Raw genomic sequence first — 12,437 nt, 5'->3', positions numbered from 1 at the left:
TTATTCTAAAGCTAAAGCTGATTCAGTAAATTAATGTCCTTTAGTTGCATTACATTTAACAAAATTTATTGAATTAAACAGGTAATGTTATGAACTTTTTGTATTTTGTATAAGTTTCTGTGGTGCTGCTGTTAATGCAAGAATAATGCCTGTGAGAAAACAAGGTATTTATATTTAAGTTAAAACTTATATTTAAATAATCAGGCAAACTAGTTTAATGGTTCAGGGAAAACATTTTAAAGAAAGTATATACTTTTGAATGTGTTATATTGTGCAAATGTGTCCTTTGGTAAGACAATAACAGCAATTATTCCAACCCAGTTGTCACTAATGGGTTGTCCAAATTGTCAGCCATACAGGAAAATAATCACCAACAAAGTTATATACATGGTAACTTGTAAGCGGCACAAGGTGTGTGAAATAAGACCTTAATGTTCATCACGAAAAGTCAAGTAGTGTTTAGTGATGCGGGTGATATGAAGTACACTTAAAAATATGACCTTTATTGATTAAATAGGAAGTGTTTTTATTTGAAGTATTTTAAATGAAAATATCAGTATCACTAAAAACTGTCACAATGGGCCCATGTATTAGTTGCACGTTTTCATCAAATAGGTTGTGTATACTTTCAAGCATAGAACATGTGCTACTTTATCCAGTAAATGAAATATATTTTAACTAACTAACGGTGTACCAAAGAGGTAATATAAATGTTTTTCTATAACTGGCATTATAATAATATAACTGGCATTATAAGTTGATTATTCAAATAGAATCTTTTTAAGCATGTTTTATCAACCATTGTTTCTTTATTACTATACTTAAACACATTCTTTCTTTACATTCTTCTAATTTTTTTTTTCTTTGTGATGTTTTTTGAACTTTTGTTTTCAGATGCTGAGCGTGCTTTAGCATTGCTTCAACAATACCATGTTAAACTGACAAAGCCTGGTGACATGGCTCTACGTGGAGCATTGGAAAAAGTTATGGACATATTTCGAAGTGAACTGTTCCATGCGTTACTTGGTAGGCCATGCTTTGGTTTCTCAATTTTTGGATAAGTCCTTTAGATTGCAGATAAAGTTTAAGACTAAAGCTTGCAAAATTTGGGAACGCTTAATTTAATACCCAATAACCATCATCATCCAACTTTCATTGGCATGTTAAAAAGTTTGACACCGAGGCCTATGGGTGTGTATGTGTTTTGTATTACCAGCCTATATACTAGCCATCATTCATCCTTGGTAGACATTCAGGAATATTATGAAGTGACGTTGATTGAAGCTTTCCAGCGGATAGGAGGCGATCAACTAAACATGGAGCCCTCATCTATAGCGTGGCATCATAACACTAGTGAACTACACTACAATAACAATGCCAACGATAAGGTATGATCCATAGAGCAATGATGGGCATATTATCTGTTTATAGCAGCTGGTTTATATGTTTGTATAATTGTATAATAATTATGTACTTTTTACTGATTAAGTCTTTGGTCTATGCTTGTAAGGTGTTAATACAAATTTTTGTTGTTGCTCATTGGAAGTATTGCGGGTAAGCAGGGGTTAAAAAAAACTTGTTGAATCCAATGTCATTCGAAATATAGGATATGTGTTATGTGTTATTGTTTATTATAAATAAATGCAAACATTGCAACACTTACATTTTCCATGTTCTAATCCACAAGCCTGTATATTGTTCTCAAATACTTACGTGTATATTGTTTACTTAAGCTACTCGCTCATATGTAGTAGCTTAGTTGTTAGCCACTATTTGCTTTTTTTTATCAACCCCTTTGGTAGTAAACAGAGAATATTTACAGAATTATGTCTTTATGACTGTTTTGCTGTAAATTGTTAAAAAGGTAAAAGGTTGTTGGTAATTGCTAAAACTGTACTAACAGTATCCATCTTATCCATTACCGCACTGTTCTATACCTTAAATTGGATAGTGACCTATCACTTAAATGTCCAATTTTAAATGTTTAATATTCGGAAAACTGGGCAATTGCATTTTAATGTGAGTTTCATATTTGACCACAATTCCTTAAGGTATTGCCATAATATCTCATTTAATGATAACTTGCCAATAGTTTTAATAAGCCTTTCTCCCAAACAGTTGTCCCATCAATAGTGAAGTATTGAATATAGATTTATTTATTCAAGAGTGGTTATAGCATGGCCAGTGTGGCAGTGTCTTATAGACATGTTCTAAACATTGGACAGTTGTATAGCAAAGTGAACTGTTTGGTACAGTGGCCTTTAATTGTAAAAGTATAGGTTTTTCAAGCTTAGTGATTCTAAAATAAGTGTCAGGTTCTTCCTAAGCAGAGTTTAGCCTTGTAGATAGCCAGAGCATGTTAACCACTGCTGTAAAATCAGCCTTTTTAAATGGAGTTCTGTTTTTTACTGGTTTGACTAAAACTGTTCTTGTATAAAAATTGTCAGCAAAAATAGCAGTAAACCGTAGTGAGTCTAGTGACATATTAATTTTTTAATAGAAAGTTTATTTTGATTTCTTTTCTCCGGCATTGCAGTCTGCTTGTGTAATCAATGTGTGTTGATTTTACGAAACACGCTGATACAGTGTCTGCACTTCCTTTGAGAGACCAACTCCGGTTGCTATAAATATTTGTCCCTACGTTGGCGTTAGAGAGCAAATTACGTCAGCACGGCAAACGACGTTGGTGACTCTCATAACGCAGTGTTTTTAATAGTGGTTGTTTTAAAACTTATAATGTGTAAAAATATAGGTTGTTTGCTTTTATCAAAGGCTGTGTTGCAACTTTCAGATTTTTATTTGGTCCTGAAAAGTGGCGTCGGGCTAATAATAGACCCTCCTTCTACTACAGTTCATTCAAGCTGCTTAATTATAGACTTGTCATCTTTTACAGCCTTGTTAAGAGTCGTAATTAATTTGCGATCTTTCCACGTTAATTACGGCCCGTCTTTACTGTAAGCTTTTTAAAGCAATTACTCGCGTGTGTGGCGGGTAAAAAGTTGACTGGCGTTTTAGGCTTGAGGTGACGACGTGTATAGAGTTCTTTTCGAATAGTTTTATTGCGTTTTATTCCTTGTCTCCATGTTGCCATGTTACACCACAAGAAGAGTTTGCGGTTCCCTGACCCAATGCATTATACATGTGTATCGATTATGCTCGCCGCAGTTTAACGTTTCCCCGTATAATGTACCTTAGGGAACAAAAATGATGCAGAATAGAGTATAGATTCTAATGTGATGTGTTGTTGAGTTGAATACGATCAGGGCTATAGTTCACATTCTATTAAACTAGACAAAAAATCGCATAAATTTAGCACCAACGTAGCAACTATAACTTTTGATGTAGTGATCAGGCTTTTTAATAAAGATTAGGCGTGCACGCGACGTACATAGAAGAATAAAGTTATAATTTATACCTAATAGGATAGAACTAGCAACGCTTTTGAAGCTCCAGGCTTAATTTAAAATTTAAAGAATTCTTGTTGTTGCGTATATATTAAGTCTGGTAAACCGAGATAAGGAATCGATATTACTTGGAAAATATTCTATTTTCAGCTGTTTATTTGTGCAGTGCGGTACCAATATACGTGCATCTTGTATGGAACGTGCTATTAAATCTTAAATACAGCTGTGCATTCAAACGAAATATTCATTTGACAGACTCTACGTTCTGTAGTTAGTTTCCTGTATGTTGGAGTTAACAGACACGCTTTTAACCAATACTTTCGTATGTATTTTATCCATGACGTGTTTTAACGACTTTGCCCCTAATTCCATTGTTTTTGTTGTTTTAATTAATTTGGTCTTCGTTACCATTTTCGGTGATGAGATAAATAAAGCTATGTCATAAAGTTGTGTTATATTTTGCAGCAAAATAATTAGTTCTCGTAGATCTATTGGTCAGTATTATTAATATGTACCTAATACTACCTTTGGGTTGTGGTTGTGGCATAGCAAGTAGCAACGTAGTAAAACTCATCTCCGATTTTTATGGCTGTTTTTATGACTACGTATTACAAAAACGGAACATTCTTTCGTCGTTACGATACCTTGAGTTTTTCATTTATTTTCCCCTTTTTCTCTTGTTAACAAATTTCTTATGAACAGGGCATAGAAAATCGTATTGTATAAATTAGTGTGTAAGACGCATGTTTGTATATATTACCCACAACTGTGATGTAGGGCATATATACCGTTATAATATCTCACTGGAAATAGCATTCAGCAACCTTGTACAATGTCCTGTTTATGCTTTGCAAAGGTTTGTACTTTGTGTTGTGTTGTGGTAATAACTGTATTATCAACTTCTATTAACCCAAGCTTTTTGTATCATATTGTATATTATTGCCCCCAAAAATAGTTGCATTGCTGCGTGTATGCTTTTCTCAGTGCCTTTCCAGGGCAACAGCTTAACCTAAATGCTATAAATTCGTCCGTCTCCGTCTTCCTACACTTATAAAAACTCTTTTAATAAATTCCTTACAGCGCACGCTAAACTTCCAACAAATTTGCCAATTTGGCAATTAAGAATTATTAATGAAAATTTCGCAGCACACCTAAACCCGTATCAAGATATGCAGTTATAAATACTCTAAATACTACTCTCCTACAGCTGTAACTTTATTTGCAGAATTACCACCCTTTCGCTACCTTTGTGTTCACTTAATGTACAAGTAATACATTAAATTAATCCAATTGCACAAAAGAGGCATTGAAATATTACAAGGACTGAGCCTATTTTAGATAAAGATAATCTTAGCATGCAACTTCGCAGTATAGCTGTACTTCGCATGTTTACTACTCTCTTTCCCCATCTTACATTCCCTTTACAAGTAGTGCACTGTATCAATCCATACAATATGGGTATTAAAATAATACCAGAAGTCGCCTTCAAGTAAAATTTCCCCGGGGTCACAATTACTTTTCCTTCGTCACCCAAAAATCGATGCTGTCTCTGTTCTTGTTCGATCGATGGTAGGACAATAAAGACCGTACTGCGCCACTTTGCTTTACCGGCCCACGATCTAGCTGCTAGTTAAAAGTATTCAATCTTGTGCAGTTAACGTTCTATAGAAAGGTACTGATTAATTAGCGCTAGCGGTTACTAATGTACGCGTAAGGTTTAATCCGTATACGATACTGTTTAAAGTTGTCGCCTAACAAGTTGAGGCATCGGCAGGTGTTAGTTTATTTAAGTGTCATGATGCAATTACTGCTCAGTTCAGAGTATAGGCACACTGTAGTATACCAAGCTACCGGGTTTTGACGACCAACCATGTTTTAAATTTAATCGATACAACATACCCTGCGCAGCAGTACGCGACCAGTACCTGCTAGGATATACAGTTAATTTTAGCTATGCATGTTGGACGAGGTGCAGTAATTGATCTCGGTTTAAAACAAGCTTTTGCAGGGTTAATGTTCTTGCAGGCACAGAATGTTATGTTCGTGTAGTATGAAATGTAAACGGGCTACATTTAACTATTCATTCGGTTGTAAGGTAAGCTATATACGTTGAGAGCTTAAGAATACCGTAATGGTATATAATAGGTTGGAGTAAATTGGGACATGTTTTCATACTATGTTCTTGTCCCATTTAATAGAAAACAAAGACTATTTTCAGAAATATATAACTATAACCTTAGGAAATAGTCTTTATGTGCTTTTCCAGTATAACACTACTCAGCAAGACTTCATCAGGGTTACATTAATACATTAGGCTTTAGTTTCTACGTGTACTAGTCTAATATGCTGCATTATATTCACTTGTATCTGGTACTACAGCTGTTTTCGTCGTTGTATCTTGTTCTTGGCGTGATTATAATGCTTGGCAATAACACGGTATCGTGTGGATCAATACGTCATCACATATTGCCATTGGCGTCAATTTCCAATTGGCTTGTTTTCAAGTTAGGTATTGTCTCGAAATTAAGGTGTTGTCTCACCGATTTTGAAGTGGTGTTTATTAACTCCAATAAAGCTTATGTATAATGTGATGCTATTTAATATATGATGGTTTTGTAAGGTGTATTTTATTCTCTCTTACGTCAAGCAAATTAAGTATACTATGTCATCGTATCTAGTACAGCCCATGCGAAATATAACACGCGACCATAATAGGAGCATAGCGACACATAGTAATATATGAGACATAATAAAGTTGGGTATCAGCTTCATTTTTGTTTACATCGAGTTTGACTTTATTTGGGTTTTTACTAACCAGTAACGATTAGTTAACGCACGATGCAGGAATGCCAATGTTTTTTAAACTATTTAAACTCAATGCATTCCCAGTACAGCGTTACGTTGCACAGCGTATGCCAAAACTTGTTTTTTTTTTGTATTATAACGTAAACGCAATAGTTCCACGGCGTAAGTCACACCGAATGTTGCAGTAAGTTAGAATAACATAGAAGTAATTAGAATCACATCAAATACATTTAACGTATACTGTAATAGAATGTACCCCAAATTTACACTGCATATGCCATTTTTATTAATTATTGTAAAGTAATGATAGTTTTAAATTCACACCGCCTCCAAATTGCAAGCAACCTTAAAAAGTAATAAGAACCCGTTGGCCACATATTGAATGCATTGAACGTATACTGTAATAGCATGTGCTGCTCTACCGTTGGCCTCATGCTGTTCGTGCATAATTAATGACATGATAGGCGGGCAAGTCATGCGTTGGGCGGCCCTCAACTTTACAGTTTCAATATAAGCCCTATCTGTTGCATGTAAGGCCGATTTAACCTTATACCCCCATATATCCACTGACATATACCCGACCCATCTAGGGATGCACATTACAGAATTTCGAATCTGTAAGATTCGAATCCTTTTGTATTCGAATCTAATTACGGGATTCGGTATTCTTATTAATGACGTCATCATGTGTCATCTCATACACTATATTAACAATTTTTAAAAGTTAATATTTTTGAAAAAAAAAAAATTGTGTTTGTGGGACTTTCGAGAGTAAACGTTTTGCAACGTCTTTTCATAGCCTGCTATACGTTTCATGACGCAAAAACTACCCAATAGTACAATTTTTGATCATTTTACAGCTCATGATCCAACAAGACTAATATGAGAGACTCAATAAACTGACTTGTGTGGGTAAAAATATTTTTTCCTATAAATAAAAAAAGATTCGAAATTCTAGATTCGGAATTCTAGATTCGAAATAAAGTATTCTAGGATATCCTAGAATACCTAATTATTCTGTAATGTGCATCCCTAGACCCATCACGTCAATACCCTTCCATGTGTCGCTCACATTAAGCCTACACCCGAGAACATTTGCAGGGAATTTAATGCTGAAATTGCACGCGCCATTTGTCACCATTGCTTGCATTAATTTACCGACAAACAGAATGTTTTCTGATTCTAAAAGGGAACTTTAGGCATAAAATATTTTGTTATATATAAGGGTCCATTATAAACTATTAGTCCTTTAAATGTCACATAATAAACTATTGCCAGAATATAATTTTATAACACCTATACATCAACATCATATACATCTTAGAATGTTACCCAAAGTTGTTAGATAAAAAGTTGAAGTAACGAAGCAATTAAATTGCAATATAGGTGTTAAATGTTTCGTAATAACAGAAAACGTTTTTTTTTAGTAAACTTAAAAAATGTATTGGGCTTGTGGGATTTTTAGTTAATTCAGATAACAAAGTGATAAGATGAATTGTAATCTGGGTTAAAAGTGTCTTGTAGTTACCGGAAGACTGTTAATAATATATAGTAGATGGAAAACGGTACCGGAAGAGAATAATGTAGATATAAACCTTTGATAATTGTGTGCCGACAGAAGACGGGACACCCATAACGATAACACATAATATCCAAGTATCCTGATCGTGTTTTAAACGATTAATAACTGTCTATGGGAGTCGTTAAGATACAGTTTTATAATTCTTTAAATGTTCTTTGTTTACTACCAAATGGGACGAAAATATAAAATAAAAAGGTGTCCCTTCTTCGGATTGTCCCCCACCCTACTACATATAGCGTTCTGGTGGTTTCCAGTTAAATACCAGTTAATCTTTTATACCCACCAAGTTTCTATGGTAGCACCGTCATGTAGCTTTAAAGTAATAACAAGCAGAGCTTAGATCGATACAAAGTTTGCCACGGTAACGCTACTCTCGTGTAAGCTAGCGTTAAACTTAATTTAATTTTTAAACTTTGTTTTAAACATGGTTTAGTTTTTAAGTTTACTTCAAACAATGATAAACGCTTGACCTACTTAAAAGTAATCCAAAGGTTTACGAATGATTAAAAGTTAATACGATTCAACTGTAGTAATATAGTAGGTTGGGTAGGCCGCTGTATATTTGTTCTTGTATACATTTTGAATGTCCAAAACAACATACACAGTTGTATATATTAACATAGGTGGTAACCCGTAAGCGGGCACAAGACGTAAGAAACAAAATACCCGTTTACATTATAAAAAACTGTCGTGTCTCCGCCACGCGAGAATAAATAGGTCATGTTCATTTATTCATTCGCACGTCGTCTTAATCGCATAACATTCAATCGAACCTTATAACAACACACAGCACCTCTGGGGTTTGCTGTTAATTCGCCACCGTAGTTAATACGTTGCACATAATTATACGAGGCCTTATATAATGGCGTCGATAGAATGCTGGCAGCGATCCAATAACGTAGCGTGTAATTGACCCCCTTGTATATGCGGCTTCTTTGTGCAGTTTAATCAAACCACAAAATACGAAGAAGCAAGGCTGATTTATTCTGATGTACATTTTTCCAAACCCGCATGCTTCTATATACATGACCTAAGCCCTAGAAAGTCGGGGTAATTAATAATTGCCGACGCAATTTAGTAAACCGTTCGTAATTGTGTGCTGAAGGTAAACGCTGGAATAATACGTTTAACTTTTAGCTGTATTTGCGTTGGCTGTGGTAAACACTTAGAAAAATATTAGAAATACTGTAAAATTAGTTTATTAAGCTGTATTCTGTATGTGTATGTTGTATGGTATGCTAAGTTAGACCTAGGATTTAGGTCAGAGTTGGCCACTACCAGGGTGCTACCATTAGCATTTTCAATAGGTCCTTACCGTTACACATATGTAAGTCTTAAACTTTGTATTTTTCCAGAAATATCGCTACCAAGATGAGGAGAGACTCTCACATGGAGACATCGCTAAATCGACATCCTCCGATCCTGGGTTCGATCCTCATTATAGGAAGAATCATCCACAAGTTGTTGAGATGACAACAAATGTAAGAACCCCATGCTCACTGTCGGGCTGTAGATGTTTAAAGGCACACATGGCGTGTTCCCACACCCTATGTTCTCTGTTGAGTTAGAACACAAATGTCTTCTTATACACCAGACACACATGATGCATTCATACACCTCATGCTCACTGTTAAGTTATAACATGGGTGTCTTCTTATACACCAGACACACATGGTGTATTCATACACCTCATGCTCACTGCCAAGTTAAAACATGAGTGTCGTCTGATACACCAGGCCACATTGTGTGTCTGAAACTACTAAACCATGATTTAAAGTTTAATATCTGTAGGCAAGAAGTTGTGTATTATATGATTAGTATCCCACCAAGGACCTCGGTTATAGATAGTTGGTTGCAATCTTATAAAATTGATTATCTCTGATATAAGATAAGACTTGCATGTCACTTTCATGAAAATATTGAATTTTGAATCGATTTGAAGTTTAAATTAATCTCTGATATGCACTAACTTGCACACATAACTTTAATATATTACCATACTTGACATTGCACTGCCAGTGTCACACACAGTTACTGTTAAAGTCTTACATGACCCCACTTATATTTTAGCATAGTTTTCTATAATGACGTATTGTTCATTTAGTAGGTATGCATATATGCTAATATGTTGCTGTTATTGCAGTTGGACAGCCATCAAACTAAACCATTCATGCCTACAACACCAGTTATTGTAAGTATATCTTCATGTTAATGTGCTTATGTAGTGATATTGTAAGCCATCTTCTATAGCATATAATATCTTCTTGTATAGCATATAATAGTACATTAGTAATACATCTTTTTTTGTATGGCTAACAATTTGGACAAGGACAACCCCTTAGTGGCCACTGGGTTGGAGCAATTGCTGTTAAGTGTCTTGCCCAACGACACATATGCCACAGTGGTGGCAATGTCAATCTACAAACCCAGTATTTTGTGGTATAGCAGTAATCAGTCAATCCACTGTTTTTTGAGGCCAGATGCAACTACTAACTTTTCCTATGCATTGTTTTCTTCTACATAGTTGTAATTGTGTAGTCACCTTACACCTACCCATAACAACAACTTAATATGATGTTTAATTCCAGCACACTTCAATGCCACAACCAACATACGAATATGAAGACATTCTACTAGAAAGGGTAAGATAGAGAATTTTTTCCATGCTGACAATTTGGTCTATCTATTTTTTTCTATGGTGACAATTTGTTCAACCAATCATCAAAACACCTCTTGTCCAAGGCTTGCCCATATTGGTAGCAACATCAGGCATCATACCCGATATCTTAAACCCTAACAACACCCCCCCCCCAGAAAATAATACAACCACCCATTTATAACCCTCTTTCCTAAAATAGGGAAGTGCTGGCCTTGGATTCTCGATCGCTGGTGGTCGTGACAACCCACTTGAGCCACAAGATGGCAGTATATACATCACCAAGATTATACCTGGTGGGGCTGCTGCAGCTGATGGAAGGTTGAGGTGGGTCATTGCTTTGAAATTACATACTTAATTTTTTAATGTATAATAGTGTTTGGGCTCCTTCAGTAAAAAAACTTTAATTTTGTTCCTATTATCATGCAAAGCAGCAAAAAAGACTTTTTACTATTATCCTTTGACCTTGATAAATAGGTAAGGGAATAAAATGGTGTATATGGGAAAAGTTTATATAAATTTCAATGACATATGGAACGGAATATAGTTAAAATAAATTTGACACAGGGTATGTTGCACTACTGATGCATTGCACGTAAGGGTTGAAACTGAGTGTTGGTGCCTAATAAATGTTATTTACTGATTTGTGTTCCCTCGTTCTTTCAACTTGCGTGCCCATTTGTTTCAGAGCTGGCAATGCAATTATGGCAGTCAATAACGTGGACACAAGCAATGTCTGCCATGCTGATGCAGTGAATGCTCTTAAGATGGCTGGTTCAACAGTTGTGTAAGTTCATACTAAGCTTACAATGTACCTATACATTCACAACACATTATTTTATTCTAGGTTGCCCTTATTTCATAGGCTAAATCAGGGGTTCCAAAACTTATTTTATCGCGGGCCAATATGTGAAATCATAATTATGCGTCGGGCAAGGTTTTCCTTGCTATATTGGCGACGCGAATTGTATTGGCCAAAATTTGGTTATAACGAATACTGTTAGTTAGGTCAGGAAGTTCGACACATATGCTGGTAATAAACATGGCTTCTAGAACAGGTTAAACTACGTACTTGCGGAGTAAAAGACAAAGTTTTACAGTATTTTTGTTGAATCATGCGGCGGTATAACCCCTATTTTACCAGAGTAACAAGCGTATAAGGTTGGCTGATGCTGTGGCAGTCATAATGTAAAATATTACAGAAATCAATAAAACATTTTTAGAAGATTTTTTTAAGTAATATGTTTATTTGTGAACGTATGCAATCGGTAATTTTGAAGTCCTCTGAGGGCCATTTATTTTGCTTCTGCGGGTCGCAGATGGCCCACGGGCCGTGGTTTGGGAACCCCTGGGCTAAATGGAGCCCCATGTAAAAACTTTGGATACAGAATGTTTTTTTACCCAAACTAAATCTGTTTTTACTAAAGTGATGCCATATTGTATGTTTACTATCAAAGCAATAATTTCACAAGAAATAAAAGTATCTGACACTCACTAGACCAAAATCGCAGGTCCCTAGCCATGCCTCTGCCACTGAATAGGTGTGCTTGATTTAGCCATAAAAAATTGTTCAGTACAACCAACAAGTACTGTCATTTTTCCCTTTACCTAAATCAAGCCCTCTTACAGTTGCCTCAACCTCTTTAAAAGTTCTTCCTCAATATATTTTCAATATGATCAACAGGGTATACTTACCTTTATATTCAACTATTACATCTCCCAACCCAGATTAAGGATTCGTCGGTCATTGGAAGATATGTCAACCGTACGCTCCATACATGAAATAAATGACGAGAATTTGGAAGAAACCGAAATAGATATTCAACTTGTGAAAGGAACTAAAGGTTCGTATTTCAATTAATGTTGTTTGTTTGTATATTTATGCACACGGTGTGCCTTACTGAAGACCTCATCCCTATAAATTATTTTTGGGGAAACGAGGGTCGCTATAACCCGGTTCATACACATTGTGCCTGCTTATAAGAAACCA

General features: G+C 35.4%; 1 protein-coding gene across 3 annotated transcripts in view; it reads left to right on the top strand.

The window, feature by feature from the left end:
* Positions 1–51: 51 nt before the first annotated feature.
* Positions 52–12,437, top strand: part of LOC100177284 (disks large homolog 2) — a 28,447-nt gene continuing 16,061 nt past the window's right edge. The window contains exons 1-9 of one of the 3 annotated variants that reach the window (XM_002131465.5): positions 52–164; positions 895–1,026; positions 1,249–1,388; positions 9,147–9,272; positions 9,935–9,982; positions 10,380–10,433; positions 10,650–10,774; positions 11,136–11,234; positions 12,176–12,291. In XM_002131465.5, coding sequence (XP_002131501.1) covers positions 146–164; positions 895–1,026; positions 1,249–1,388; positions 9,147–9,272; positions 9,935–9,982; positions 10,380–10,433; positions 10,650–10,774; positions 11,136–11,234; positions 12,176–12,291 — 859 coding nt within the window. In that variant the 5' untranslated portion in view covers positions 52–145. Of the gene's footprint in view, positions 165–894; positions 1,027–1,248; positions 1,389–4,106; positions 4,261–5,439; positions 5,500–9,146; positions 9,273–9,934; positions 9,983–10,379; positions 10,434–10,649; positions 10,775–11,135; positions 11,235–12,175; positions 12,292–12,437 lie in introns of those variants that run through there. The other 2 variants (XM_018815266.2, XM_026837613.1) reach the window with 2 other exon arrangements.

Source organism: Ciona intestinalis, chromosome 1 (assembly GCF_000224145.3).
Source record: "Ciona intestinalis chromosome 1, KH, whole genome shotgun sequence".
Taxonomy (NCBI): Eukaryota; Metazoa; Chordata; class Ascidiacea; order Phlebobranchia; family Cionidae; genus Ciona; species Ciona intestinalis.
This window is presented reverse-complemented; position numbering and strand designations above follow the sequence as displayed.